Raw genomic sequence first — 27,795 nt, 5'->3', positions numbered from 1 at the left:
CAAAGGATTGGCTGTTTCGGGGCAAAGCCTTCCCCGCCCTGGTTTTCAAATGTAAATATTACATCACGGTTTATAGCCACGGTATTTGTTCCCCTCCCCTCCTTTTGGTTGTTAATAAAAAAGTCATGCCCATCACCTGGATGGCCAAGTTTCATTTTAACGGCACAGATTCGATTTGCTTTGCGTCATCTCTTTTATCTAAGCGGCCGCTACACTGTCGACTGGAAGAGCGAGACCTTCGCCCTGCAAAGATGGAAGGCAAGGAGGCAAAGACGTCTCAGGAGGGTTCAGCTCGGTTGAGAGAGCTCAGAAACACAGCACTCAGCATTTTATGTGCCATCTGTATTCTAGAAAGGAAGCATACCGTGTTAAGCTTGTTCTGAATCCTCCTTCCCCTTTGTCCCAGGTACCCAGGCCGTGGCTGTCGCAGCCCTGAACATTGCTGATCCCCAGCCTGTACAGTAAGACAGCAAACTAAATGAATAGAAATAGTTGTGGGGGGTCTAATCTTCAAAAGTAAAAGTTCCATAACTTTTATCTGTTCTTTTGTAAAACGCTCTAAGAATGAACATCAAACATGCGTGCCTTAAAATGAAGGTAACAATCAAGCCTCCTACCTGCAGCTTGTTAAATAACTAGAACAAAACAAGATGGAGTGGAATTAAGAGTTGCTTTCAAACCCCACTTCTAAATAGATCACACGAGGGCAGTTATTCCTAAAGTATTGAAGATTGTGTGCAATAATTCAACACCCTTAAGCCAATCATTAACTAGCACATTAAGAATTTTTCCTGAAACACACAGTTCTCAGAAGAGGATTCACTTTGAAGGGGAGGGAGGTGCCATAAGATATTAACTGGAACTAAGATTTAGGAAGAAAACATTCAGTTCTCACTTCAGAGTCTAGATGAATATACTTTTTGGTGTTGTTCAGTTGCTAAGGTGACTCTTTATGACCCCTTGGGCAGCAGCATGCCAGGCCTCTCTGTCCTCCACTATCTCCCAGTTTGCTCAATTCATGTCCATTAGTAATGCTATATAAATATCGCATCCTCTGCTACCCCTTCTCCTTTTGCCTTCAGTCTTTCCCAGCATCAGGGTCTTTTCCAATGAGTTAGCTCTTCGCATCAGGTGGCCGAAGTATTGGAACTTCAGCATCAGTCCTTCCAATATACAATAGTCTCTAGATTAGTTGTTCCCAACTCTGACCTCACCTTAGAATCTCCTGGGGTGGGAGCAGGGGTGGGTGGGTGGTGGATGTTTTCTAAAGATATCATCTGAAACACAGAGGGGTGGGTGGGTGGTGATGCCAGGCAAGAATTCTTAAGCTTCCCAGGTGATTCTAAGAGGCAGCCAGGCTAAAACCACCTTCCTAGAGATATCCCCCACTTCCAGGTCCCAAGTGAGAGTCCCCTACCTCCCTTGAAGCATTTCGTGCGTGTGTGTCCTCAAACTTCAGTCGTGTTCAACTCTTTGTGACCCCATGGACTGTAGCCTACCAGGCTCCTGTCCGTGGGCTTCTCCAGGCAAGAATACTGGAGTGGGTTACCATGCCCTCCTTCATTAGTATAAACAATTTTCTCATGTGGAGAGGATGCTGCAACACCACTGATTTGACTTGGATGGCTTCTCATCTTTTGATATATTTTGAATTGTTTCCTTTAAATATTAAAAAGACATTAACACATGTTCCAGTTTGCTTTTTGGCTACACAAACTGGAAACTCAAGTCACCTCAAGGTAAAGGGAGTTCACTGCCAGGTTACCTAGGGTTTGGCTGCCGCTGTGGTGACTGGTTTGGTTCCATCATCTCCCCAGGACACACAGGATCTCTCACAATCACTTCCTGCTTCTTGCTGCATTCAGCTTCACTCATCTCTCTACACCACACACTAGCTTCTTTTTTAGTCACTGCTCCTTCATAAATTCTCTATTTAGAACTTGATCAGCCAAGCTGATTTTTTTCCAAAGTCTCATTAGCCTCTGGGTAGACTGTCTGGATCAGGGCTTAAAAGTGAAAGTCGCTCAGTCATTTCCAAGTCTTTGTGACCCCATAGACTATACAATCCGTGGAATTCTCCAGGCCAGAATACTGGAGTGGATAGCCTTTCCCTTCTCCAGGGGATCTTCCCAACCCAGGGATCAAACCCAGGTCTCCCACATTGCAGGTGGATTCTTTACTAGCTGAGCCACTAGAGAAGCCCTTCAGATCAGGGCTTAGCCATGGGCTACTGAGCTAGAGTGGAGGGGAAGCTCACAGTCAGCTAGACATCAGGTGTTTAAGTGGGGATGGGTTCCCTAGAGGGCATCATGAGTGAATAAGAGCAAGCGGCAAACAACTGACAGCTCCAGTGCTGCAAGAAGGCTGTCCAAGGCATTCAGGGTAGCACCAGACCTACAGTTTAAAAGAGTTTTAAACAGTGCTTGCCATAAACATGACCAATCTTCTTAAAACTTTATGCTTATGAAGTTTGAGGTAAACTGTGGTTTTACTAGATTGTCCATGAAATTAACATTGTGTTAAAAGAACCCACCTGATAGTTATTCCTTACTTTATTAGAATTATAGTACGTACTATAGATGAGTCCTCAACTTTTTCCTTTTTAAAGCCTAGCCAGTGTAAGTTATATCTTTGAAAACAAAAGATTGACATGCCAGCATATTGGTACATCATTTTAGGTTTCCTACCCCTCATTAAAAGTCTGAATTTTAAATTCAGTCTCATTTTAGTCTTTTGGTTTTATTATCGTAAAAATGCATAATTTAAAACTGTATTATACAAGTTACAAGTATTGTATTGCATATCTATTTACCAAGTATATTGTGACAGTGCAGTTGTTCCAAAATAACCACTAACTGAATAAAAAGTTGTTGAGACATTAGTTCTAATGATTAATTTACAAGGAATGAAGGACACAGAGGAACATGATAAAGGATAGCACAGGCTTGCAATCAGCTAAATCCAGATTGTGGGAAACTCAACAACAGCTGACCAGGTTTACTGAATAACAAACAGAGAAAAGAAGGGAGGAGAGACAAAGAGAAAAACCTATAAAGATTTAAGAAGCACATTAACCAGTTGCAATGTATGAACTCTGTTGGTATCCCTACTTAAATGTCACAGTCATTTGAGATCAGAAAATGTGAACACTGACTGCATTTTTGAAGATTAAGGAATTGTGACTTTGTGTGTGGGTGTAATGATGATACTGGGGTTATGTTTTTAATGTCCTTATCTTTTAGTCATACATACTGAAATTTTATAGATGAAGTGATAGGATGTATGAAATTTGCTGAGGTGGGAGCCCAGAATAAACAAGCCTGGCCATGAGTTGACAACTGTTGAAACTGGATGATGAATACATGAAGGGCTCATTATTCTATTCTCCCCGTACTTATGTATGTTTGAAATTATCCACAATAAGCTTTAAAAGATGCTGAAGTTGTCAAAAAGCATTAGGACAGTTCAATTTCTGACTTGTCTACAGTTTATGGTAACTGACAAATTCACTTTAGCATAGCCTAAATTTCTATCTTGCATCTTCAAGAAATATACCTTTCAAGGTACAAACCACACTCCTATTAACTAGTAATTACAGACTTCCTTACTGTTTAATACTTTCTTTTATAAACACTGCAATGTCCCATCCCATCATTTAAATTCCTAGGATGTTCTATAAAGTGTACACAATAATCATAAATCAACTCACCTGAGAGAGGTCAATACTTAACAGCAATATACCATCTAACACTCAGTGTCACAAAAGGTTATTCAAAAAACATTTTATTAAGTACAGTTTCATACTTAGAGGAACATCTAATATTACAATATGATTGAATCTTTAGGATACATAATTTATTCTTAAAATATACAAATTACATACAGACACTGGAAACTCAGTCCCCAAAATACTCAATAAAGACATCTGGGTGACACTTATAGAACTGACCTAACAATTTTTTCTTCTCTTTGGCGGAAAGTTTTGAATCCTCATCAATATTTTTTAGTAAATTCAATAGCTCATCCTTGGTTGTCTTCCTTGTACGGTCAGAATAATCACTTCGATCAATTCTCTGGCAATAAATATATCCTTAAAGTTTAAAAGTAAAAAGTTCAGTTAATGAATCTAGTCCTCATATTTAACTAGAAAAAAACCACTTTTACACTTATATATATATATTCCTCCCCCCCCCACTTTATAAAATGCATGTAAAGGTGCTAAGCACTGCTGACTTTCTAACCGTGTCAGGTTGCTTTTCTGATGTAAAAAGGCTCTCTGCTAAGTCTGAATAGCTCTGAGAAGATGAGTTAGAGTCTAGCTGAAACTAAAATTCAACTATTTATCCTCGTGAGACATGGAAGGAGTATTTCTCAGATTACCTGTGTCTCTGTTTGGATCTCTTCCCTTCTGAATGTCCATGAGCTTAACACTGACAATTTTATGTAGAGTTCCGGGAATCTTAAAAAAAAAAAAAAGAAGGCACATGGAACATTACACATTTTAATTTAGTGATCTATTACATAAGCTCAACTTTACTTTCAAAGTTTTACCTTAAAAACATCTTTTTGATGATCCATTAAAAAGAGTACCAGAAGATCAGTCTTGCCTTTGGATAAATTTTTATTGTGAACAATAGCTTTTGAGAATAACCTTTTCACAACCATTCGGTTGTCACTCTGTAAAAGAACATATACCCAAGAGAATTTATTTTTAAGAATAAATGTAATATAAAAAGCAATGTTAAATATTAATGACTACTATCCATTTCCACATACTTGATGCTGATAATGGAATAATATGTCCTGTAAGTATTACAGATACTGAATACAATTAACATTTAGACAAAAGACTTACTTCTTGCTGTAATTTAAATTCAGAAGGATGTGCTGCAACAGCCATGAAATACAGCAGTCTTCTAAATTCTTCTCTATTTTGGGAATCCAAAAGCTTTAGAAAGAGCTGAGTAGCTTCTAATGCTATTTCAGTCTTCCCATTCACTTTTGCCAAAAGGAAAAAAATGCTTTAACTTTGACCAGACACAACTATATCAAAGGGAACAAAAGTCAAGCTAAAACTTAAGCTAATCGGTAAACTTATCCAAAATTATATTCAACAGCAAAACAAAGAGACTAGGAATTAAAATGAATGACCAATACCATCAAGAAAGCCTAGACTGAAATTGGCAAGTCCTAAGTCCTTGTCATTCACAAATCTTAGGACGTTAAATGTAATGTGGCTTTGTAAATAAATTCTCAGTCCATGTTTTCCAATAATTCATGACATTTCAAGGGTAGACTATGTATACAGTACTGATATAGCCAACTCAGAAAAACAGGATTCTTTGAAATCTGCAACTTGTTTTCAACAAGCCACGTGGAACAGTCTGCCTCACTGGTAAAGGGACAAAGCAGAGTGTCTGCCATTGTAAAGAGGATGAATGGAGAATGGTGACAATGCTGGTAACACTTTCTGAAAAAGAGAATTGCTACTCTATGCTTATTAAGTCTCCAGTGAATGAGAGCAGCATTCACCTGCAGCAACCAGAACTCCCTGCATGACTTCAGAGCTCAGTAAAGCTCAGCAAATGAACCCTGGAAGTTTTGGAAAAACCATACTTTCCATGGATTAGTCTAGATCCACTCCCAGCTTGAAGTAGTACCATTTTGGTTAATTTTGCGACAAGAAACTTTGTCCTGTTCCCTCCAAAGAGAAAATCTAGTATTCAGAAACATCTTACTTACCTAGGAGTTCTGCAATTCCATTATGAACATCAGATAAATGATTTAACAGAGGTTCCCTACTACTGTAATATTTGCTAATGGCATCAAACAGAAGTTCTTTCACTAAGTCTATTCTATCTGGTTGCTCAGGAAAGTTTCTGCTTATGTCTACCACCATCTGGTCTGGAAGGTATTCCAAGCAGTCAATTGCTGAAGAGAGCCACTCGTCTTCCCTATGAGAGAAAATAATTATTTTAAAAAGCAAAGGATAACTAATAAACCCATACCTGATTTACTAGCTGTTTCAAGTTTCCTACTAAGATGAATCTCTATACACCTTTGCTGCTGCTATTTGCTGTTTAGTCCCTAAGTCATGTTTGACTGTTTGTGACCCCATGGACTGTAGCCCGCCAGGGTTTCATGGGATTTTCCAGGCAAGAATACTGGAATGGGTTGCCATTTCCTGCTCCAGGGGATCTTCCTGACCCAGGGATCAAACCCGTATCTCCTGCTTGGCAGGCGGATTCTTTACCACTGAACCACCTGGGAAGCCAAAGATAAGTATAATTCCTTATAGCTTGTATAATAGATATGTATAATTCTATAGCTAGGTCATGTATCACAGATAAAAAGTTGATTTTAATATGCCTTCACTCTTTTTTAAAGCAAAAACAGAAGCTATCCACTATAATACAGGCCTGAAACGGACATCAGAATTCAAATTCTACTCCTTAAATTTACTACGGAGGTCCAGAAACTCTAAGTTACTAGCTCGGGTCCCAGGCAGGACTAGATCCCAGATCTGATTCCTAAACCAGCATTTTTCTCATATAGTGTGGCTTACTTTAAAGCTCTGGGTATGATCTATCATCTCTGACTTTGGCTAGAAGAGAATAGAGGAAGACAAGTTAGGGTCTCAAAATAATTAAATATTAATTAGCCATTTCTAATAAAATCCCAGTTGGGTAACTTAAGAAAATTGCTACATTTTAAGAAATAGAATGACTAACTTTTAATATTCAATTTGTTAATACAGGCTTCAGCAGTACATGAATCAAGAACTTCCAGATATACAAGCTGGGTTTAGAAAAGGCAGAGGAACCAAAGATCAAATTGCCAACATTCAATGGATCCTGGAGAAAGCTAGGGGATTGCAGAAAAACATCTGCTTCATTGACTAAAGTCTTTGACTGTGTTGATCACAACAAACTGTGGGAAATTCTTAAAGAGATGGGAGTACCAGACCACCTTACCTGTCTCCTGGAAGAACTGCACGTGCGTCAAGAAGCAACAGAACTGGACATGGAACTGACAAATTCAAAATTGGGAAAGGAGTATGACAAGGTGGTGTATTGTCACCCTACTTATTTAACTTACATGCAGAGTACATCATGCAAAATGCTGGCCTAGATGAATCACAAGCTGGAATCAAGACTGCTGGGAGAAATATCAGCAACCTCAGATAGGCAGATGCTAGCACTCTAATAGTAGAAAGGGAAGAGGAACTAAAGAGCCTCTTAATGAAGGTGAAAGAGAAGAGTGAAAACCTGGCTTGAAACTCAATGTTTAAAAAACTAAGATCATGGCATCCACTCCCATCACTTCGTGGCAAACAGATGGGGAAAAAATTGAAACAGTGACAGATTTTATTTTCTTGGGCTCCAAAATCACTGCAGACAGTGACTACAGCCATGAAATTAAAAGACGCTTGCTTCTTGGAAGAAAAGCTATGACAAATCTAGACAGTGTATTAAAAAGCAGAGACAGCACTTTGCCAATAAAAGGTCCGTATAGTCAAAACTATGGTTTTTCCAGTAGTCATGTATGGATGTGAGAACTCGACCATAAAGAAGGCTGAGCACCAAACTAATGCTTTTGAACTGTGGTGCTGCAGAAGACTCTTGAGAGTCCCTTGGAGTGCAAGGAGATCCAACCAGTCAATCCTAAAGGAAATCAACCCTGAATATTCATTGCAAGGACAGATGCTGAAGCTCCAATATTTTGGCCACCTGATATTTTGGTCACCCTGAAGCTGGGAGAGATGGAAGGCAAAAGGAGAAGGGGACAGCAGAGGATGAGATGGTTAGATAGCACTGACTCAATGGATATGAATCTGAGCAAACTCCAAGAGACAATGAAGGACAGGGGAGCCTGGCATGCTGCAGTCCATGGGGTCGCAAAGAGTCAGACACAACTCATCAACTGAACAACAACAAATAATTTAAAAAAAATCATATCCTCCACAGCTGTGGACTCGGGACAACTAATTCTGCCACCACCCAGGTCAGGTCACCTCTTGTGGTCATCAGCTTCATCTTAAGATGTAGACAGATGATCTTTAAGGTCAATTTCTGATTCTGCACTTAAAATTTAAGGTAATTATAAAATACCTTCACCTATTAATTTAAACTATATAAATGTAATTTAAATTCTTATGCTGGGATTATTTTTTTCACATAAGGTTTTAAGCTACCTTTTGACATTCAACTATATTAACAGTTCATTAGAATGTAGAACTAGTGAAGTACTAGAAATGTAAGACCAGACAGCTCTAAGAGACTAGACAGACCTATATTTTAACAAAGAAGGTGGAGCATAATCATTTTCTTCATTTGATATGCAAGTAAGATATATGTTGAAAAAAAATGAATATGAAAAATAATGACATTTAAATCTCATCAATTTTGACCATGATAATTTTGTTCTTCATTTTTCCCAACAATGATAATATCAACTGACAAAGCATATCTGATTGTATGGACAGAAGAATTAGAAAGATTATCTTAAAACTAATTATCTTCCTACAAATACACTCAAATTATTACAGGCATTTCCACATACTGAGAATCACTGTAAGCCTTGAGAATCCCTCGATCCAGATAGTTCCTGTTGCTGACCAAGTCAGGCTGCCTCTTAGGCTGCGTAACGTTAGGTATTATCTCTTGCCGTTTGAGGAAGGAGTCAAGGAGAGGAAGGTCTATAAGCTGGAGCAGTCGCCCTATTGTTTCTTCTTGCCATACTTCATTAATAACTGCACAGGGAAAATGACAGGGGAAAAGTTAACAATTGATAGTTACTACAGGCTCACCACAGTATCTGCCTAAGCAGGTCTAAGCTAATAAAGTTGTGGAAAAAGAAAACAAAAGAGAAAGTCAGTTTTATGAAGTGGTTTCTTATAACAAAGGAACAACAATTCAAGATTTGTTTTAAAGTGTAGGAGAATAGACTTTGGACAACAGGAATTCTTTTCATTCTTGTACTGTAAAAAGCAATATGGCTTGATAAGAGATCAAGTCATATAACATGTTAATAAGGACCGTGGAAGAAAGAATGATTCATTCAGTCTGAAAACTGGTCTGAAACTATTGGCTGCAAATTATTCCACTCAGGGTTTCCACAACTGAGATGGGGGAGGGAAGGTGGAAATCCGTCATTAAAACCACATTCCATGGCCACAGACAAAGAAGAACATAAGAATCCTGTTAAATGTTTTAATATAATTTGCCAATTTTTACTGACTCTAATAAAATCTTAGGGAAAGTTAGAGCTGAGAGAAGATTTTAAATAAATTTTTAAAAAAATCTGCATGCAAAACATTTCAGATTTGAACCTCTGCCAGCTGATAGGACAAGAGTCAGTGTTCAGAATTGCAACACTGATCTATTTGTTAAAGATAATAGACCTCTGTTAAAACTTAATATAAACAGCTTTATTACACAGTGTGCTCTTTCTTTGTGCTCTGAATATCTAAATTTTAATAAAGGTTAAGACTGAAAAAATTTAAATAACTTTATTTGAAGTTAGTCTTCTATTCCTTCCTGTATCATCTTTAGCTTACCTTGTGGAGACAAGGTTGCAGAGATATTTACATGAGGAGAGTCAGCAGGCTTTAAACTCAGGTTTTTCCACAGATCCTCTAAACTTGCAGATCTGATATCAGAGGACTTAAATAATGCATCTGCATATCTAAAACGAATTTATTTCATAAATTTTTATTCGTAAGCCCACAGAAATATTTTTGCATTTGAGAGCTAAGAGTTTCTAGACAGTTTATGTATTTCACAGCAAAAGCATAACAAATGCAAATTCTAAGAGAATAAAATATAAGACATGCCACCTTCTTTCTCAAGCCTGAATATACACTCTAAATAAATTCTCCTTTGAGCACTTAAAGTGATTTGATGACTAAAATTGTGTCTCTAATTTTAAAACACAATCAGACCTAGTCAAACTTAATTATGCTTCTTGTTTTTATTAGTGATCTCTATTTCCAGGGCATTCTCTGGTAGACAGTGCTCATCAAATACAGATCTACAATCCCCTATTCACAATTCTGAAACCCAAAAAGCTTTGAAAAATTCAAAGTTGTCTATTCAGAATTCATAGAGTGACAAAACCTGTTCTGAGATTACCATAGCCTTCATATCTATCCCAGTTAATATGAATGTTTTCACTGCAGAAATATTAATGTGTTTGATTACCAGATGCTGTCCCAGATCCCTCTAGAAGTATTAGCTGCGTGCATGCTCAGCTGTGTCTGAGCGACCCCAAGGACTGTAGTCTGCGAGGCTTTTCTGTCTACGGAATTCTCCAGGCAAGAATACTGGAGTGGGTTGCCATTTCCTACTCCAGGGGATCTTCCTAACCCAAATATCAAACTCATGTCTCCTGTGTCTAGGAGTGTTATCTGCTAAGTCGCTTCAGTTGTGTCTGACTCTGTATGACCCCACAGACGGCAGCCCATCAGGCTCCACCGTCCCTGGGATTCTCCAGGCAAGAACACTGGAGTGGGTTGCCATTTCCTTCTCCAATGCATGAAAGTGAAAAGTGAAAGTGAAGTCGCTCAGTCATGTCCAACTCTTAGCGACCCCATGGACTGCAGCCTACCAGGCTCCTCTGTCCATGGGATTTTCCAGGCAAGAGTACTGGAGTGGGGTGCCATTGCCTTCTCCGAGGAGTGTTATCTAGTAAATGATATATGTATATTACTAGCTTTCTAAAATCTCCAAAGTTCCATATTTCGATAAGCATCTGTTCCAAAGGTTTCAGACAAAGCACGGGGATCTACATTTGGAAAGTACTGACCATGTATGGATGTGAGAGTTGGACTGTGAAGAAAGCTGATCGCCGAAGAATTGATGCTTTTGAACTGTGGTGTTGGAGAAGACTCTTGAGAGTCCCTTATACTGCAAGGAGATCCAACCAGTCCATTCTAAAGGAGATCGATCCTGGATGTTCATTGGAGGGACTGATGCTAAAGCTGAAACTGCAATACTTTGGCCACCTCATGTGAAGAGTTGACTCACTGGAAAAGACTCTGATGCTGGGAAAGGTTGGGGGCGGGAGGAGAAGGGGACGACGGAGAATGAGATGGCTGGATGGCATCACCGACTCTGTGGACATGAGTTTGAGTGTACTCAGGGAGTTGGTGATGGACAGGGAGGCCTGGTGTACTGTGATTCATGGGGTCGCGGAGAGTCGGACACGACTGAGCGACTGAACTGAACTGAACTGACCATGCCCGACCTGTCCTCCTACTTCCTTCGTATATAGAGAAGTAAGTTTTATTGTTATACATATAGAATTAAAAAACATTTCAAAGTCAATACACTATACGTCTGACTTTGGGTCAGATCTGAACTTTAAGAGCTTCAACTACACGGTCACCTCCTCACCATTCAGCTGAGGGGCATAAAAGGGAAAAGTTTTATTTCATGACAAATAACTACGTTATCTATGCACTGATGACCTATATCCATTTCAGTCACTGGGTTCTACAATTCTGTCTCCCTTTAAATGGTTCTTCCTCCTCCACCACTGCTGCCGACTTCCTCCTCACCTGTAGATCACAGTATTGCAATAGATTCCTACCTGGTTCTCCCCATTAGGCTGTCCATATAGCTGTCAGGATGACCTTTCCGAAGGTCAACCTCATCATACTTTGAGTCTTTCTATGGCCTCCCTGACATCTGTGTGATCACATGCAAACTCCCTAAAATGCCCTATGAAATTTTCTGCATTCTGGCTCCTTTCATATTTCACAACTGCTATTTTTCTGGATTCTAGTGACAACCCACCCATTTGTTTTCACCTCTCCTGTTCTCATACCACTTTGCGTATAAACTCTCTAATGTTCTTTATACTATAATTGTAACTTGAAGCAGGAAAATCAAAATTTGTTGATGATTTCTGCTAAATATATGAACCAATAAGAATTCTAAGAGATATCAAATAAAAGTTCACTCTACTTTATCAAATTTACCCACAGACCCAGATTTTAGTCTAATTTACTATTTCAAAAGTAAAAGATAGTCAGCATCTCACTAAAAAGTAGACAAAACCCTGTAAACATTCCCCCTGCCAATATCATGAGACTGATTGTGCTAACAAGGTGCCTCTTCCTGCCAATATTAAATGAAAATCTAACATATACTCACCTGGAAGGTGAACATAGTTTGTTTTCTTTCCCTGATTGACTGTCTTGGTTGGGTATCGTTGTGAATCTATAAAGGCTGCAACTACTATCTTCAAATGTGGGTTTTTTGTCTTTTCCGAAGACTTTGGTTGGAACTGCTTCAAATACTTTGTAGTCCATAAGTGCCTGACAAACTCTTACCACTTTGGCCCGAGGAATATCTACATCACCAAAATATTTATTCTGCATTAGGTGAGAAAAAATGACATCCACAGCTTCTGAACCAACAAAGCAGTCATTGTGTCTTTTTAAATGATGCCTTCGTTTTTTCACCTCCACCTGTGTTTGAAGAGTGTTTATAATGCTGCTCCAAACATATGTGGCTCCAAACGGCTTCTGGGCTACACTGAAACCTGAAATGGGAAAAATCACAGACTCACCTCGCTCATTTGTAATAAGGTCTAAGCAAGCCTTAAGTAAAAAGTAGCAATCTCCAAAGCTATTAATATGGAACAATTATGAGGGCAGCTTGTTATTAAAATATGAAATTATTAGTAGCAATTAATTAAAAATTTAGTGCCTGATACTAAACACTGTTCTATGTGTTAGGATACAAGAATGGGCAAAATAAAGTCCCTGTTCTTAAGGACTTAAACACACTTTGTGGGAAGATACAGACAACACATGTATGTTAGATCAGTGCCAAGAAGGTAAGTAAAGCCAGGTAAGAGAGAGCATTGTATTTTAGACGGGAGGCCAGGAAAGACCTCTCTGACAAGGTGATCCCTTAGCAGAAGCCTGAGTAAAATCAGGGGGCAAGCTGTGCAGTTATCTGAGGGGAAAGCCGAGAAAACAGAAAGAGCAAAGGCCTTGAGGAGGAGGGAGGTGCTCTGCTATGAGAAGAGGAGAGAGGCCAGCACAACCTGCTGAGGTGACCAAGGAAAAGAACAACAGAAGTGAGAGCAGAGAAGAGTGAAAACGGGAGGGAGCAGTGCAGATCAAATAGGACCTTGTGGCAGTTACCAATTAAGGAGCTCCATTACATGCCTTACACAAATGATCTAATCTTAGCAACTCCATGATGCAGACATCATCATATTTGAGAAATGGAAAACAGATATACAGAGGTTAAGTATAACTTCTGAACATCATATTGTAATGGTGGTGCTGGGATTTGGTTCACGGTCTATATGATTTCAAAGCATTTATTAGTCAGATAGACAGCTACACAGACAGACGTATAGTTATAGATATATATGTTTGTTGGAATAAACTAATTTTTAAAACCGTCTTCTTATGCATGTTCATGAATTAAGTGCTTTGTAAACTAACAGTTTGGATCCTGCTCAACAGGAGCTTAGAGACTATTGCAAAGATAGGAGAAGCACAGAAATAAAGTAAGGTTTAGCCAAATAGAAAAGAAAGAAAACATGCTTTCAAAGATTTATATTTTTCCTCACTTTAATAAATTGATATTTGACATAGCTACGAAAAAGAAAAGGAGAAATAATGAAAAGAAAATGGACCTTAAGTTTTAGCAAGCTAATGGAATTAAGAGGTCAGTCTTCATTCCAATCCCAAAGAAAGGCAATGCCAAAGAATGCTCAAACTACCGCACAATTGCACTCATCTCACACGCTAGTAAAGTCATGCTCAAAATTCTCCAAGCCAGGCTTCAGCAGTATGTAAACCGTGAACTCCCAGATGTTCAAGCAGGTTTTAGAAAAGGCAGAGGCACCAGAGATCAAATTGCCAACATCCGCTGGATCATGGAGAAAGCAAGAGAGTTTCAGAAAAACATCTATTTCTGCTTTATTGACTATGCCAAAGCCTTTGACTGCGTCGATCACAATAAACTGTGGAACATTCTGAAAGAGATGGGAATCCCAGACCACCTGACCTGCCTCTTGAGAAACCTGTATGCAGGTCAGGAAGCAACTGTTAGAACTGGACATGGAACAACAGACTGGTTCCAAATAGGAAAAGGTGTACGTCAAGGTTGTATATTGTCACCTTGCTTATTTAACTTATATGCAGAGTACATCATGAGGAACGCTGGGCTGGAAGAAGCACAAGCTGGAATCAAGATTGCTGGGAGAAATATCAATAACCTCAGATATGCAGATGACACTACCCTTATGGCAGAAAGTGAAGAGGAACTAAAAAGCCTCTTGATGAAAGTGAAAGAGGAGAGTGAAAAGGTTGGCTTGAAGCTCAACATTCAGAAAACAAAGATCATGGCATCTGGTCCCATCACTTCATGGGAAATAGATGGAAAAACAGTGGAAACAGTGTCAGACTTTGTTTTTTTGGGCTCCAAAATCACTGCAGATGCTGATTGCAGCCAAGAAATTAAAAGACGCTTGCTCCTTGGAAGGAAAGTTATGACCAACCTTGATAGTATATTAGAAAGCAGAGACATTACTTTGCCAACCAAGGTCCGTCTAGTCAAGGCAATGGTTTTTCCCGTGGTCATGTATGGATGTGAGAGTTGGACTGTGAAAAAGGCTGACCGCCGAAGAATCGATGCTTTTGAACTGTGGTGTTGGAGAAGACTCTTGAGAGTCCCTTATACTGCAAGGAGATCCAACCAGTCCATTCTAGAGGAGATCAATCCTGGATGTTCATTGGAGGGACTGATGCTAAAGCTGAAAACTGCAATACTTTGGCCACCTCATGCGACGAGTTGACTCACTGGAAAAGACTCTGATGCTGGGAAAGGTTGGGGGCGGGAGGAGAAGGGGACGACGGAGAATGAGATGGCTGGATGGCATCACCGACTCTGTGGACATGAGTTTGAGTGAACTCCGGGAGTTGGTGATGGACAGGGAGGCCTGGCGTGCTGTGATTCATGGGGTCGCGGAGAGTCGGACACGACTGAGCGACTGAACTGAACTGAACTGAATGGAATTAAATCTAGCTAACCATCAGCTTGCTGGCTAGCTGGCTTGCTCTTTCATTTAATGGAAACACAGTATACCTTTTTATGTGTTCTCTGAATGACCCTCTGAATATTCAGTGTTCTAGTTTTTAAGCCCTCATTTTTGTCAAGTATACAACTTCCTTTATTTTCAAGATATTTTGGCAAAGAAATTGAAAACTGATTACTTCCCTTGTGTGAGCATGCAAGTCGCTTCAGTCATGTCTAACTCTTTGCAATGCCATGGACCATAGCCCACCAGGCTCTCTGTCTGTGGGATTCTCCAGGCAAGAATACCGGAGTGGGCTGCCATGCCCTCCTCTCCAGGGAATCCTTCCAACCCAGGGATCGAACTCAGGTCTCCTGCATTACAGGACTCTTAACCATCTGAGCTACCAGGGAAGCCTTATTTCCCTTAAGGTAGTCTAAAAGAGAAACCAATACGCAACAGTACAACAGTAAGGAATAAGGGGAATTATAATTAAAGAAATTCCTACTTGAAACAAGCTTCCTTCCTTTTTTAGATAGAATGTGTAAGATGAAAGCAAAGATAAGGAGGCACATTAAAACTCCACCTGGGAATTCCCTTGGCAGTCAAGGGGTTATGACTTCACAATTCAACTGCCAGATCCTGGTTTCAATCCCTGTCTGGGGAACTAAAATCCCATAAGCTTTGTGGTATGGCTGAGGAAAACACCTCAACTCAGTGCACGAGTCATAAATTTTAAATGGGTCATTTGAAATTCATCTTTTGTGTTGAAACAAATATAGGGACTACAGTGAACCATAGTGTATTTACTTATAGTATAATTTTGAATCTACCACAAAAATACAGACTTGACGTACTCCTTTTCCTATTTGGTACCAGTCTGTTGTTCCATGTCCAGTTCTGACTGTTGCTTCCTAACCTGCATACAGATTTCTCAAGAGGCAGGTCAGGTGGTCTGGTATTCCCAACTCTTTCAGAATTTTCCACAGTTTATTGTGATCCACACAGTCAAAGGCTTTGGCATAGTCAATAAAGCAGATGTTTTTCTAGAACTCTCCTGCTTTGTCCATGATCCAGCGGATGTTAGCAATTTGATCTCTGGTGCCTCTGCCTTTTCTAAAACCAGCTTGAACATCTGGAAGTTCACGGTTCACGTATTGCTGAAGTCTGACTTACAGAATTTTGAGCATGACTTTACTAGCGTTGTGAGATGAGTGCAATTGTGCGGTAGTTTGAACATTCTTTGGCATTGCTTTTCTTTGGGATGGGAATGAAAACTGACCTTTTCCAGTCCTGTGGCCACTGCTGAGTCTTCCATATTTGCTAGTATATTGAGTGCAGCACTTTCACAGCTACATCTTTTAGGATCTGAAATAGCTCAACTGGAATTCCATCACCTCCACTAGCTTTGTTCATAGTGATGCTTCCTAAAGCCAATTTGACTTCACATTCCGGGATGTCTGGCTCTAGGTGAGTGATCACACCATCGTGATTATCTGGGTTGTGAAGATCTTTTTTGTACAGTTCTTCTGTGTATTCTTGCCGCCTCTTCTTAATATCTTCTGCTTCCGGTAGGTCCATACCATTTCTGTCCTTTACCGAGCCCATCTTTGCATGAAATGTTCCCTTGGTATCTCTAATTTTCTTGAAGAGATCTCTAGTCTTCCATTCTATTGTTTTCCTCTACTTCTTTGCATTGATCACTGAGGAAGGCTTTCTTATATCTCCTTGCTATTCTTTGGAACTCTGCATTCAAATGGCTATATCTTTCCTTTTCTCCTTTTTTTTTTTTTGCTTCTCTTCTTTTCACAGCTATTTGTAAGTCCTCCTCAGGCAGCCATTTTGCTTTTTTGCATTTCTTTTTCTTGGGGATGGTCTTGCTCCCTGTCTCCTGTACAATGTTACAAACCTCCGTCCATAGTTCATCAAGCACTCTATCAGATCTGGTCTCTTAAATCTATTTCTCACTTCCACTGTATAATCGTAAGGGATGTGATTTAATTCATACCTGAATGGTCTAGTGATGTTCCCTATTTTCTTCAATTTAAGTCTGAATTTGGCAATAAGGAGTTCATGATCCGAGCCACAGTCAGCTCTGGTCTTGTTCTTGCTAACTGTATAGAGCTTCTCCATCTTTGGCTGCAAAGAATATAATCAATCTGATTTCGGTGTTGACCATCTGATGATGTCCATGTGTAGAATCTCCTCTTGTGTTGTTGGAAGAGGGTGTTTGCTATGACCAGTGCATTCTCTTGGCAAAATTCTACTAGCCTTTGCCCTCTTCGTTCTGTACTCCAACAGCCAAAGTTGCCTGTTACTCCAGGTGTTTCTTGACTTCCTACTTTTGCATTCCAGTCCCCTATAATGAAAAGGACATCTTTTTTGGGTGTTAGTTCTAGAAGGTCTTGTAGATCTTCATAGAACTGTACAACTTCAGCTTCTTCAGCATTACCGGTTGGGGCACAGACTTGGATTATCATGATATTGAATGGTTTGTCTTAGAAACGAACAGAGATCATTCTATCATTTTTGTGATTGCATCCAAGTACTGCATTTTGGACTCTTTTGTTGACTGTGATGTCTACTCCATTACTTCTAAAGGATTCTTGCCCACAGTAGTAGATATAATTGTCATCTAAGTTAAATTCACCCATTCCAGTCCATTTTAATTCGCTAATTCCTAAAATGTCGACGTTCATTCTTGCCATCTCCTGTTTGACCACTTCCAATCTGCCTTGATTCATGGACCTAACATCCCAGGTTCCTATGCAATATTGCTGTTTACAGCATCAGACCCTGCTTCCATCACCAGTCACATCCACAACTGGGTGTTGTTTTTGCTTTGGATCTGTCTCTTCATTCTTTCTGGAGTTATTTCTCCACTGATCTCCAGTAGCATATTGGGCACCTACCAACCTGGGGAGTTCATCTTTCAGTGTCCTATCTTTTTGCCTTTTCATACTGTTCATGTTTCATACTGTTTCATCAAAAAGCCTCTTGATGAAAGTGAAAGAGGAGAGTGAAAAAGTTGGCTTAAAACTCAACATTCAGAAAACAAAGGTCATGGCATCTGGTCCCATCACTTCATGGCAAATAGATGGAGAAACTGTGAAAACAGTGGCAGACTTTATTTTCTGGGGCTCCAAAAACACTGAAGATGGTGACTGCGCCATGAAATTAAAAGACACTTACTCCTTGGAAGAAAAGTTATGACCAACCTAGACAGCATATTAAAAAGCAGAGACGTTAATTGCCAACAAAGGTCCATCTAGTCAAGGCTATGGTTTTTCCAGTAGTCATGTATGGATGTGACAGTTGGACTGTAAAGAAAGTTGAGCGCCGAAGAATTGATGCTTTTGAACTATGGTGTTGGAGAAGACTCTTGAGAGTCCCTTGGACTGCAAGGAGATCCAACCAGTCCATCCTAAAGGAAATCAGCCCTGAATATTCATTGGAAGGACTGATGTTGAAGCTGAAACTCCAATACTTTGGTCATCTGATGCGAAGAGCTGACTCATCTGAAAAGACCCTGATGATAGGAAAGATTGAAGGCGGGAGGAGAAGAGGACAACAGAGGTTGAGATGGTTGGATGGCATCACCGACTCAATGGACATGAGTGTGAGTAAATTCTAGGAATTGGTGATGGACAGGGAGGCCTGGCATGCTTCAGTCTATGGGGTTGCAAAGAGTCAGACACGACTCAGTGACTGAACTGACTGACCATAAAAATTACTAAGAGATACACACAAACACAAAAAACCCTTTACTATTTGTTTGTATTATTTTCAGTACCAAAAGTAGATGGGTAATTTTACTATGGGCTTCCCTGGTGGCTCAGTTGGTAAATCCACCTGCAATGTGGGAGACCCTGGTTCGATCCCTGGATTGGGAAGATCCCCTGGAGAGGGAAAGTCTACCCACTCCAGTATTCTGGCCTGGAGAATCCCATGGACTATACCGTCCACGGGGTTGTAAAGAGTTGGAAATGACTGAGCACCTTTCACTTTTTCACTTTCAATTTTACTGTCTACCCGCTATTATGATGTTAAATTATCAGCAAGATTGTTTTTAATTATCAAAATATTTTAAAATTGCAGATACTTCAGAATGCATTACTAAACAAAGAAGGAAGTAATTGATGCCAATTTCCCAAATATGTGAGTAGTTTTAAGAGTTGAATTAGGGAGATTCGACTAGATAAATCAAGTTGAAACTAAATTTACTACTGGTACTGCAGTTAGTTGGGGTTCCCAGGTGGTGCTAGTGGTAAAGAACCCGCCTGCCAATGCAGGAGACTTAAGGGTGGGGAGGATCCCCTGGAGGAGAGCATTGCAACCCACTCCAGTATTCTTGCTTAGAGAATCCCCATGGACAGAGGAGCCTGACGGGCTACAGCCCATAGTGTTGCAAAGAGTTAGAGATGACTGAAGTGACTTAACATGCACGCATGCACTACAGTTAGTATCTACTGAGTAGAGCCAGGATCACACACTGGATGGAATCTCAAAATACTTCCAGGTCATTTCCCTGGTCCAGAACTAGGAGTGGCTGTACTGCTTTCAGTCACTATGACTACATAAAAAGAGGATTAGCACTTAATATTCCTAACTTCCCTGGTGGCTCTGAGGGTAAAGCGTCTGCCTACAACGCGGGAGACCTGGGTTCAATCCCTAGGTCAGGAAGATCTCCTGGAGAAGGAAATGGCAACCCACTCCAGTATTCTTGCCTGGAAAATCACATGGACAGAGAAGCCTGGGAAGCTACAGTCCATGGTGTCACAAAGACTCGGACACAACTGAGTGACTTCACTTTCACTTTTTCACTAATTCTTAACTTCCTAATAGACCAGAGACTATAGCTGAAATTTAAATGAACTGAATATTTGCTTGTTAGTTTTTTTTCAAATCTTCATTATATTAACACTAGCTAACATCTGAAGACTTACAATATAACAAGTTCTGCCTTCTCTCATTTAATCCTAATGAACTTCTCTGAAATAGTTATCAGTAATCCTATTTTTAAGAAATTGAGGCTCAGTGAATTAAACTTATCTTTAGTTTTATGCTACTAAATATATATTAGCATTTCCTAATATGTAAATATAAATATATTAAAAGTAAGTCACCAGATAGTTTTAGTATTAACCTCTCACTGAAGACTTGGATTAACTGAAAGAGTTTTAAGTGAGCCTATGAGATGAAATAAACAAAAAACAACTTTAAGATTTGTAAATCCTTAACCAAGCTACTTAGAAACACTTAGTAGTCATTAACGCTAAAATAAAGATAGGTATCATAAATTCTATGATATACTATCCACAGTACACAGGGAAAGAAAATAAGCAAGGTTTAAACTTGCAGAGCTCAGACTGCCTATTCAACAAAACAGAGTTCTGGGCTAGTAATAACATTAAAGATGAAACACATATAACAACAGTTGACCTATAAGGAAGCATACACCATCCTAAGGGTTAAAGCTGACTCACTTGTTAATTTGAGATCAGTAAGACAGCTGATGGGGGGTGAGAGCCTCAATGGCGTGAAAATGGCTAATCTTCACAGGGGAATTAGGATATACAGAATATATTTCCCCATATTAACTTGCTGTTTAAACATGGGAAATCAGGAAGTCTTGCAGGTTGGATAACGCAGTATGGAAGATTAAAGAACAGGTTAGAGCAGGGCAGTAGGCACCTGTGAGCCATACAGTGTTTCCAGAGTCCTCCAGGCATAATACAATTCAGCCCTTTCAGGGCCTTTCTGTTCTCACTGACCATTAATTTGCAACCATTGCATCCTGGGATATTTCCCCTCAAGCATCACCACCCACAGACCCAAACTAGCTCATGTTCACACAGATACTTTAAAACATAATATACCCAGGACTTGACGAGTAAATGTGCCAAAACCCACACAAGGATAACCTGTTTTTTTAATGCTGACTTCACCAGTTGAACACAAATCCCCTACATACTGGTTTGAAACTTCCTATTTACCATCATCTAAGAGCTGAAATGAACTTTGGGATCACTGACCATGGCCCAGTAAGATGAATTACTGAGACTTCTAAGCAGGATTCAAGAGACCAGAAGTATAAAATGAATGCTTTGTAAGCCTAGCCATCAGAATTTAAGCTTCAGCTTATCCTTAAACTTCACTTGCATATGAACTGGACACTTTTTAAAAATTCACCACGATCTACAATGATGCTTCTTTGTTTACCATTTGGTTAAGCATGTTGTAAAGACATCATAACCTAATGATCAAAGTCTATAGGGACCAGCTGCGACAACTCTGAAAGATGTAACTTTTATAATGTGGTTCCTTCATTTACTGATACAAGAGTTAAACACTATGTTTATGATAGGTTTCAAGTCTAAGCTGATTTATAGGATTTTAGAGACTAAAACAGATCACTCTCCATTTAGATATGAACACTTAACATCAAACAAAATATAAGAAGCGAGCACGGGAACAAAATTTGACCTTTCAGATAAAAAGCTCTGAGAAGCTATCAAGAGGCTCTGAAATTGTTTGAAACTAGGTCTAGAACATACTACACATGCTCTTGAGCACTACGTAAGTCTAGGCTAGTTAATATTCAGTTTTCAAGCAGGTTCATCGTTATCTGCTTGAAAACAAGAGCTATTTTTCAAAAGCAAAGACCGATCCTTTTCATGTATTTGAAATCTACCCAAAAAAGTTTACCAGCCACAAAAAGTTACACTTCTAATATTGAATTGATATGTATTTGTAATACCACTAATAATCATCTTTACTTTTAAAAAATGCATGCTAAATGATCAAGTTATTATAGTAATAATTCCCTAAAAATCAAGTTATAAGGCAGACAGTTCAAGAAATTACATTTACTCCTATGTCACAAGCAGGTAATGAGTATCAGCCATGATCTATGTCGTCAGTTTTAACTACGGCCCTGCTCGTGAGAACAAATATAAGGGTGAAAACAATTCTATAATCATTTTAAATAGATTAACTCCTTAGAAGATCAACAGACATTATAATACTGGATCCCAAATATACACACAATGGTACTAAAACATGTTACTTCAAAATTAATATGTAACAATTTAATTTTCATTTTTGAGCATTAAACTGCCCCCTCTCCCCCAACACACACACACAAGAATTCAGACAGCTTATGTTCGGCCTATTTTGCACAAAACTTAAACAGTGAGCTAGTGCCTTGTTGTTTAGTCACCGAGTCATGTCCAACCCTTTTGAGTACCCCCTCTTCTGTCCATTGGATTTCTCAAGCAGGAATACTGGAGTGGGTTGCCATTTCCTTCTCCAGGGAATCTTCCTGACCCATGGATGGAACCCACATCTCCTGAGTCACTAGGGAAGCCCATTCCCCTTATATTTCACAAAGGTTCAAATTATTCAATACTTGTTAGTTGCAGATTATTGCCAACTATTAAAATATTTTAAAGAAGGTTTAACACAGTGGTTCCCAGTGGGTGATTTTATCCCCTGCCCCAGACATTTGGCAATGTCTGGAGCCATTTTTGACTGCTGTATGCCAAAGAGGGGGAGGTGCTACTGATGTTTAGTGGGTAGAGGGGCCAGGGACACTGCTTAACATTATACAGTGACAGGCCAGCCTCCACAACAACAAAGAAAATGTCAACAACGCTGAAGCTCAGAAACCCTGGAAATACTGTTTAGACATGAAAAGTTGCATTAATGCAGCAGGCCTAATGCTGGGTTCTGTGAATAGAGAAAGACAACAGCTTGGGTTTTAGAGACCCAGAGAACTGGGTTCTATTCTTGGCTCCATCATTACTAATAATGCAATGGTGGGCAAGCCGCATAGCTTTTCTGGTGCAAAACATAGCTAATTCCACTTCTCTCAGTTATTGTGAGGGTCATCTGAGACATATGTAAAGTGGCTAGCACATATCCAGCAATTAACAGATGTGTAGAAATGAAAGAGGAAACTGTCTCAATCTAGAAAAGCCAAAGGAGACGTGGATTCACAGAAATGTATAATAATATCCTGGATGGGACCCTGGAACAGAAAAAGGATATTCAGCAAAAACTAAGAAAGGCTGAGTCAAAGTATGGATATCAGTACGAGTTCACTAACTATGACAGATGTACTATACTAATAAAACAGCGTGTTAATTGGCAGTGTGCTCGTGTTCAGTCTTGTCCCACTCTTTGCCACCCCATGGACTGTATAGCCCATCAGGCTCCTCTGTCCGTGGGATTCACCAGGCAAGAATACCTGGAGTAGGTTGCCATTTCCTCCTCCAGGCGCTCTTCCTGACCCAGGGGCTGAACTTTCACCTCTGCATTGGCAGGCGGATTCTTTACCACTGTGCTACCAGGGAAGCCCTAATGGAAGATGCCAATAATAAGGGAATCTAAGTGAAGGGTATATGGGAACTCTATGCACCAACTTCATGACTTTTTGTAAATCTAGATCTATTCTAAAAATTTGTAAATTTATTTAAAAAGTGAAAAAAAAAGGAGGGTCTCTTTCTTCCTCTTCCTTTTGCTGAACTAAGGGGACACAGTCCCCACCTTCATTTACCCTTTACCCATTCCTACCACCTGGATGATGATGTCAAGCTCTGAACAGCAGTCAATCAAAGATCCCTAGCAGATGAGAAGACAAATGTGACTCATACCAGAAGATTTAACTCATCAGAAGATAAGTATATAAAATCCAAAATCACTTAGGATTGGGAGAACTGTATTTAAGAATTACTTTTCTTTTTTCAAAAGAGTTTTTAAAACATTACTCACAGAATTAAGACAAAGGAAAAAAACTACATTTATTGGACATTAACCAAAATCTGATGAAAATAGATAAATGTAGAGAGCTGGGCTTTGGGTGTTAAACTAGGCAGCTGCGACTGAGTGGGGAAAACTTCCTATACACCAGTATCAATACTGCAACACTTTTACTGTATATTGGTTTTGGTTAGCCCAAAGTTTGTCTTCCTCTTACACAGCATTAGAGATGTCACGATGAAGACTGACACTGCTTCTGAAAAGAAGGCTGCAGGTAAACTATGTAAAATAAAGAACAATTTTTAAATATGTTTAGAAAACTAGCAACAAAAGTAGGCACTGGCCCTTGCTTTAACTCATACAGATTAATGAGAAAGCATATGGGAAGTACTTGAGCTCCCTGGAAAAGTGAGATCAGGTGAATTCAAAGAATTAGGTTACAGTTAGAAAGGGATAACAGGATAACATACCACTTTTTTGCTTGTCTATATTAAAAGACAAATATCTTCAAAGGACTTACTAAAAGTTAGCATACAGACTTCATTTCTTCTACATAAATCAGGTCCCTGATTGTTACAGCCCCTTTAAACTATGGAAGAATTATTAATAGGTAGAGAAACAGATACAAAGCTGCTTGCCAGAGCACACAGAAAGAGAATGGCAAGGAACCAAGAACCAGAGGCTCCCATTACCGTATTCACGAGGACTGTGAGGAGGCTACTAAAGAGTGGAAGGGGGATCAACATAGGATAACAGGTAGGGTTCCAACTGCAGCAAGCAAAACAAGTAAGAAAAGGCAGTGGGCCCTTCTCTGCCCACTGTACCTGGTGTGCAGAAGACAGTGGTTCTTTCCTTGGGTTCAAATTCGATAACCAACATTTCAACTCTCTCCTCTGAGAGTCATCTATTTAATTTTGAATACATATTCCCATATCGAAAGAACCTGTTCACTAATGACCAAAGCTCACAATTGGTATTTCAGCTGTTAGAGAAGACAAGGCTTTTAATCATGTAAAATTTGGTAATTTCACTCAGAAAGTAAGCCTAAAGATTTCTCAAGACTGTTTCCAATATCGTCTGATGTTATACTCCTAAACGATGAAGTATTCCCCTTCTCTTCACACTGTAAACCCATCAGATGCTTATTTGAATCCTTTCAAGTGGAGAGTAAGATCGATATTAAGATAGTTCTTAGAAAAGTACAAATAAGAAGTGGCTATCCCAATTTATCATTAGCATTTTGAAAATTAAAAGGAGCATTTCTAATGGTAAGTAAAACACAAAAGTGGGGCCACTGAGATGTATCCAATTTTACCCCCGTCGATCCACTGACCACTGTCACCTTGAGGGAGGACTCACAAGTTCAATGGTTTGCTTTTTTACAAATGGAAGACTTAGTAATAAGGGAACTTAGGCTTTTCCTATAAGCATCCCACATAGTAGCTACAGAAAGGGGCGGGGGCGGAGTGTAACTTTTCTAAAAGGAAAACAAGAAAGCCAAGTGTTATCTGGACGCCTTAACTCTATCCACTGAGATGAAGGGTATGCTAAAATCGGAATTTTAACATATCAGCAATTTTAACTGATCATCCGATTCCGTTCAATTGTTTGGACGTTTAAAGAAACCAAGAGGTAGCATACTAACATCCTAAGCAACCTGCCCCCTAAGACACGATTAAGCTGGCAAAATTCACTGTCTCCCCTAATCTCAAGCAACCACTGAAAATCACAAACTTCTGTTCATTTTAATAGTGCTTATCCGGAAAGCGTAAGTAATAAATGCCTTTCATGCCAAGTTCCTGCCGGTAGAACTTAAACTTATATTAACAGAAACTTCGCAGCCCTCCCAGGAAGAGTCTGGGGAACAAAGCGGGCAAGAGAGGCATTCGGCCCCCGGCTACACCGTGCAGCCACGGTGTGCGGCTCAGACAGTCACCAGGAACGATGTGGAGCCCGTCTGGAGACCTACTGAGAACGCCCGGCAGGCAGCTGGCGCACAGACTCGCGCGCGGCGAAGTTAAGTCTGGGGAACTTAGGCGAAGGCTGGCTGCGAGGACAGCAGGCTCCGGCGCGGCAGCCCACCCGCGGGGGCGCGGGCCCGAGGAGCCACAGCAGTGCGGGGGCTCGCGGAGGCCGCTGCAGACCTGGCTGCTCCCGGCGGGGTCGCCGCCCGGGCGGGAACCGCAGCCTGCGTCCCCCGCCCGCCCCGCCGCCCCCACCGCTTCCGGACCGGGTCCTCGGCACCCACCGGGAGGCCTCTGCGCCGGACTCCGGAAAGCCGACAGGTTCAGCGCCGCCGTCTTCTCCCGCACCGTCGCCATGGCCGCAGCCGCGGGACACGACCGCCTCGGACAACCGCTCCGCGAAGTGGGCGCCCGCCGTGGAGCAGCCGGTTAACTGGCCCGGGGTGGGCGGGGCTCCCGCCAGGCCCCGCCCCCGCCGCGCTCCGCTCGCCGCCGGTCACGTGCCGGCCGCGGCCCACGGTAACCTGCGGCCCGGGAGCCGGGGCAAGGTGGGCCCCGCCCTGGAGGTGGCCAGGTGGGAAGCGTCTTGGCATGCTGAGCCCTGCGAGTCCGCGCCGGCCCCATGCAACCGGCATCCTGCGGCCGTCTCCAAAGCCCACGCGCAGGCAGGCGTTCGCGCCCCGGCTCAGGCCAGCTTCGGTGAAAGGCGCATCCACTGTGGGTTAGCTCTGTTGCTTAAGTGCCTTGGGCTTCAGTGCCCTCACCTGTGACCCGGGGGCAATGTCAATACTCGCTTCACGGAATATTTTTATGAAGATTACAGGAGCTAATTCATGTATTTTAGTTGCTGGGTCTGGAACATAAGTGCTCGAAATTTTGTTATGGTGATAAATGCCTCGAATTTTTCACGCATCCCTTCCTGTAAAGAACAAATCTTTATCTGGCCCGGGAGAGCAATGTCTAGAGTTCACAGTCCGGAGGGCAGCTGGCTTGCCTTGGGGCTGGCTGCCAAGGAAATCGGTGCCGCCTGCAAAATAACTCTGGGTCAAGTGGGTTAGAGACAGAGCTAGGAAAGAAGGGAAGGGGGGCTGTTAAGGGGACGTTGAGAACAGGAAATCCAGGAACCCAGTGCTGGGGTACCTCAGGTGAGTGGTCTGAGACCAGTGATTTAGTTGCCAAATTCTTGCGCCCCCGTTTTACTCCTGAAATTTGAGGATTTAGCAATCATTTTAAACCTTTGGCACACATAATAAATATCTTTTTAGAAGGAGGGTGCCCGTGTTAATAACAGATTATTAAATCAGAATAGTTTTTATATGGGAGTTAGCTTATTGGAAAAAACTCCAACACGTAGTTCCTTCAAAATGCTTAGAAGAATGCATACATATGGTTATTTCAAAAAACACTTCCCGAGAAACTGCGACACTGGGCACCCCAGTTGAGTAGGTTAGACACGGGCCCCTACGATTTAGAAACGGGTGCCAGGATTGGCCTTTTTTATGAGCTCTCTCCCCCTGGTGGCAGTAAAACCCAGTCTCACCACCGCTCAAGAAATTTCCTTTGTCATTTCTCTGTTGACTACTGCTCACAGAGATAAGATACCATTTAGGAGGGATTTCAGGTACCCAGCAGACCAATTAGCTGTAATCTACCCCATATTGTGTAACTGAATGCACAGGTCCATCCTCACTACTTGGTAGATAAAACGCGCATCCTACCTGTGAAAACAAATCTTGACAAACACTAACATTGCATGTTCTGAAAAAGGCAGGTGACCTCAGTGACTACTTTGGTGATTTATATAACATTTCAAAGAATTATCTTATCTGGTGAAATGCTCTTTTTTATTTGTCCACATTTTACGCAATTTGGAGACCTAATTCAAATTCCACTTTCTTCGCTGGACAGATATTTCCAGGTTACAATGATATATTCCTTCTCTTCTCGGGCTTCCTGGATAGCTCAGCTGGCTAAGAATCAAGTTCCCCTGGAGAAGGGATAGACTACCCACTCATTTTCTTGG

General features: G+C 40.7%; 1 protein-coding gene across 1 annotated transcript; it reads right to left on the bottom strand.

Annotated features, from left to right (window-relative positions):
• Nucleotides 1-3,774: 3,774 nt before the first annotated feature.
• Nucleotides 3,775-26,217, bottom strand: DEPDC7 (DEP domain containing 7). The gene is made up of 9 exons (XM_055423804.2): nucleotides 26,057-26,217; nucleotides 12,159-12,549; nucleotides 9,560-9,687; nucleotides 8,563-8,752; nucleotides 5,743-5,954; nucleotides 4,856-4,998; nucleotides 4,552-4,677; nucleotides 4,381-4,459; nucleotides 3,775-4,090 (listed from the first exon to the last, which is right to left on the bottom strand). Exons 1-9 carry the CDS (start codon nucleotides 26,127-26,129, stop codon nucleotides 3,897-3,899), a joined length of 1,536 nt encoding a protein of 511 aa, XP_055279779.2. The 5' UTR covers nucleotides 26,130-26,217; the 3' UTR covers nucleotides 3,775-3,896.
• Nucleotides 26,218-27,795: the final 1,578 nt, after the last annotated feature.

Source organism: Moschus berezovskii, chromosome 14 (genome assembly GCF_049115385.1).
Source record: "Moschus berezovskii isolate FMDL1 chromosome 14, NW_MosBer_1.0, whole genome shotgun sequence".
In the NCBI taxonomy this organism is placed as follows: domain Eukaryota; kingdom Metazoa; phylum Chordata; class Mammalia; order Artiodactyla; family Moschidae; genus Moschus; species Moschus berezovskii.
This window is presented reverse-complemented; position numbering and strand designations above follow the sequence as displayed.

Bases quoted from the DNA above. Each gene is read 5' to 3' on its own strand.
- DEPDC7 (XM_055423804.2), bottom strand. From the start codon at position 26,129: ATGGCGACGGTGCGGGAGAAGACGGCGGCGCTGAACCTGTCGGCTTTC. The intron at 12,550-26,056 runs GTGGGTGCCGAG...TTCCCATTTCAG, and splicing joins TCCGGCGCAGAGGCCTCCCG to GTTTCAGTGTAGCCCAGAAG. The intron at 9,688-12,158 runs GTGAGTATATGT...AATTCGTTTTAG, and splicing joins AAACTATGTTCACCTTCCAG to ATATGCAGATGCATTATTTA.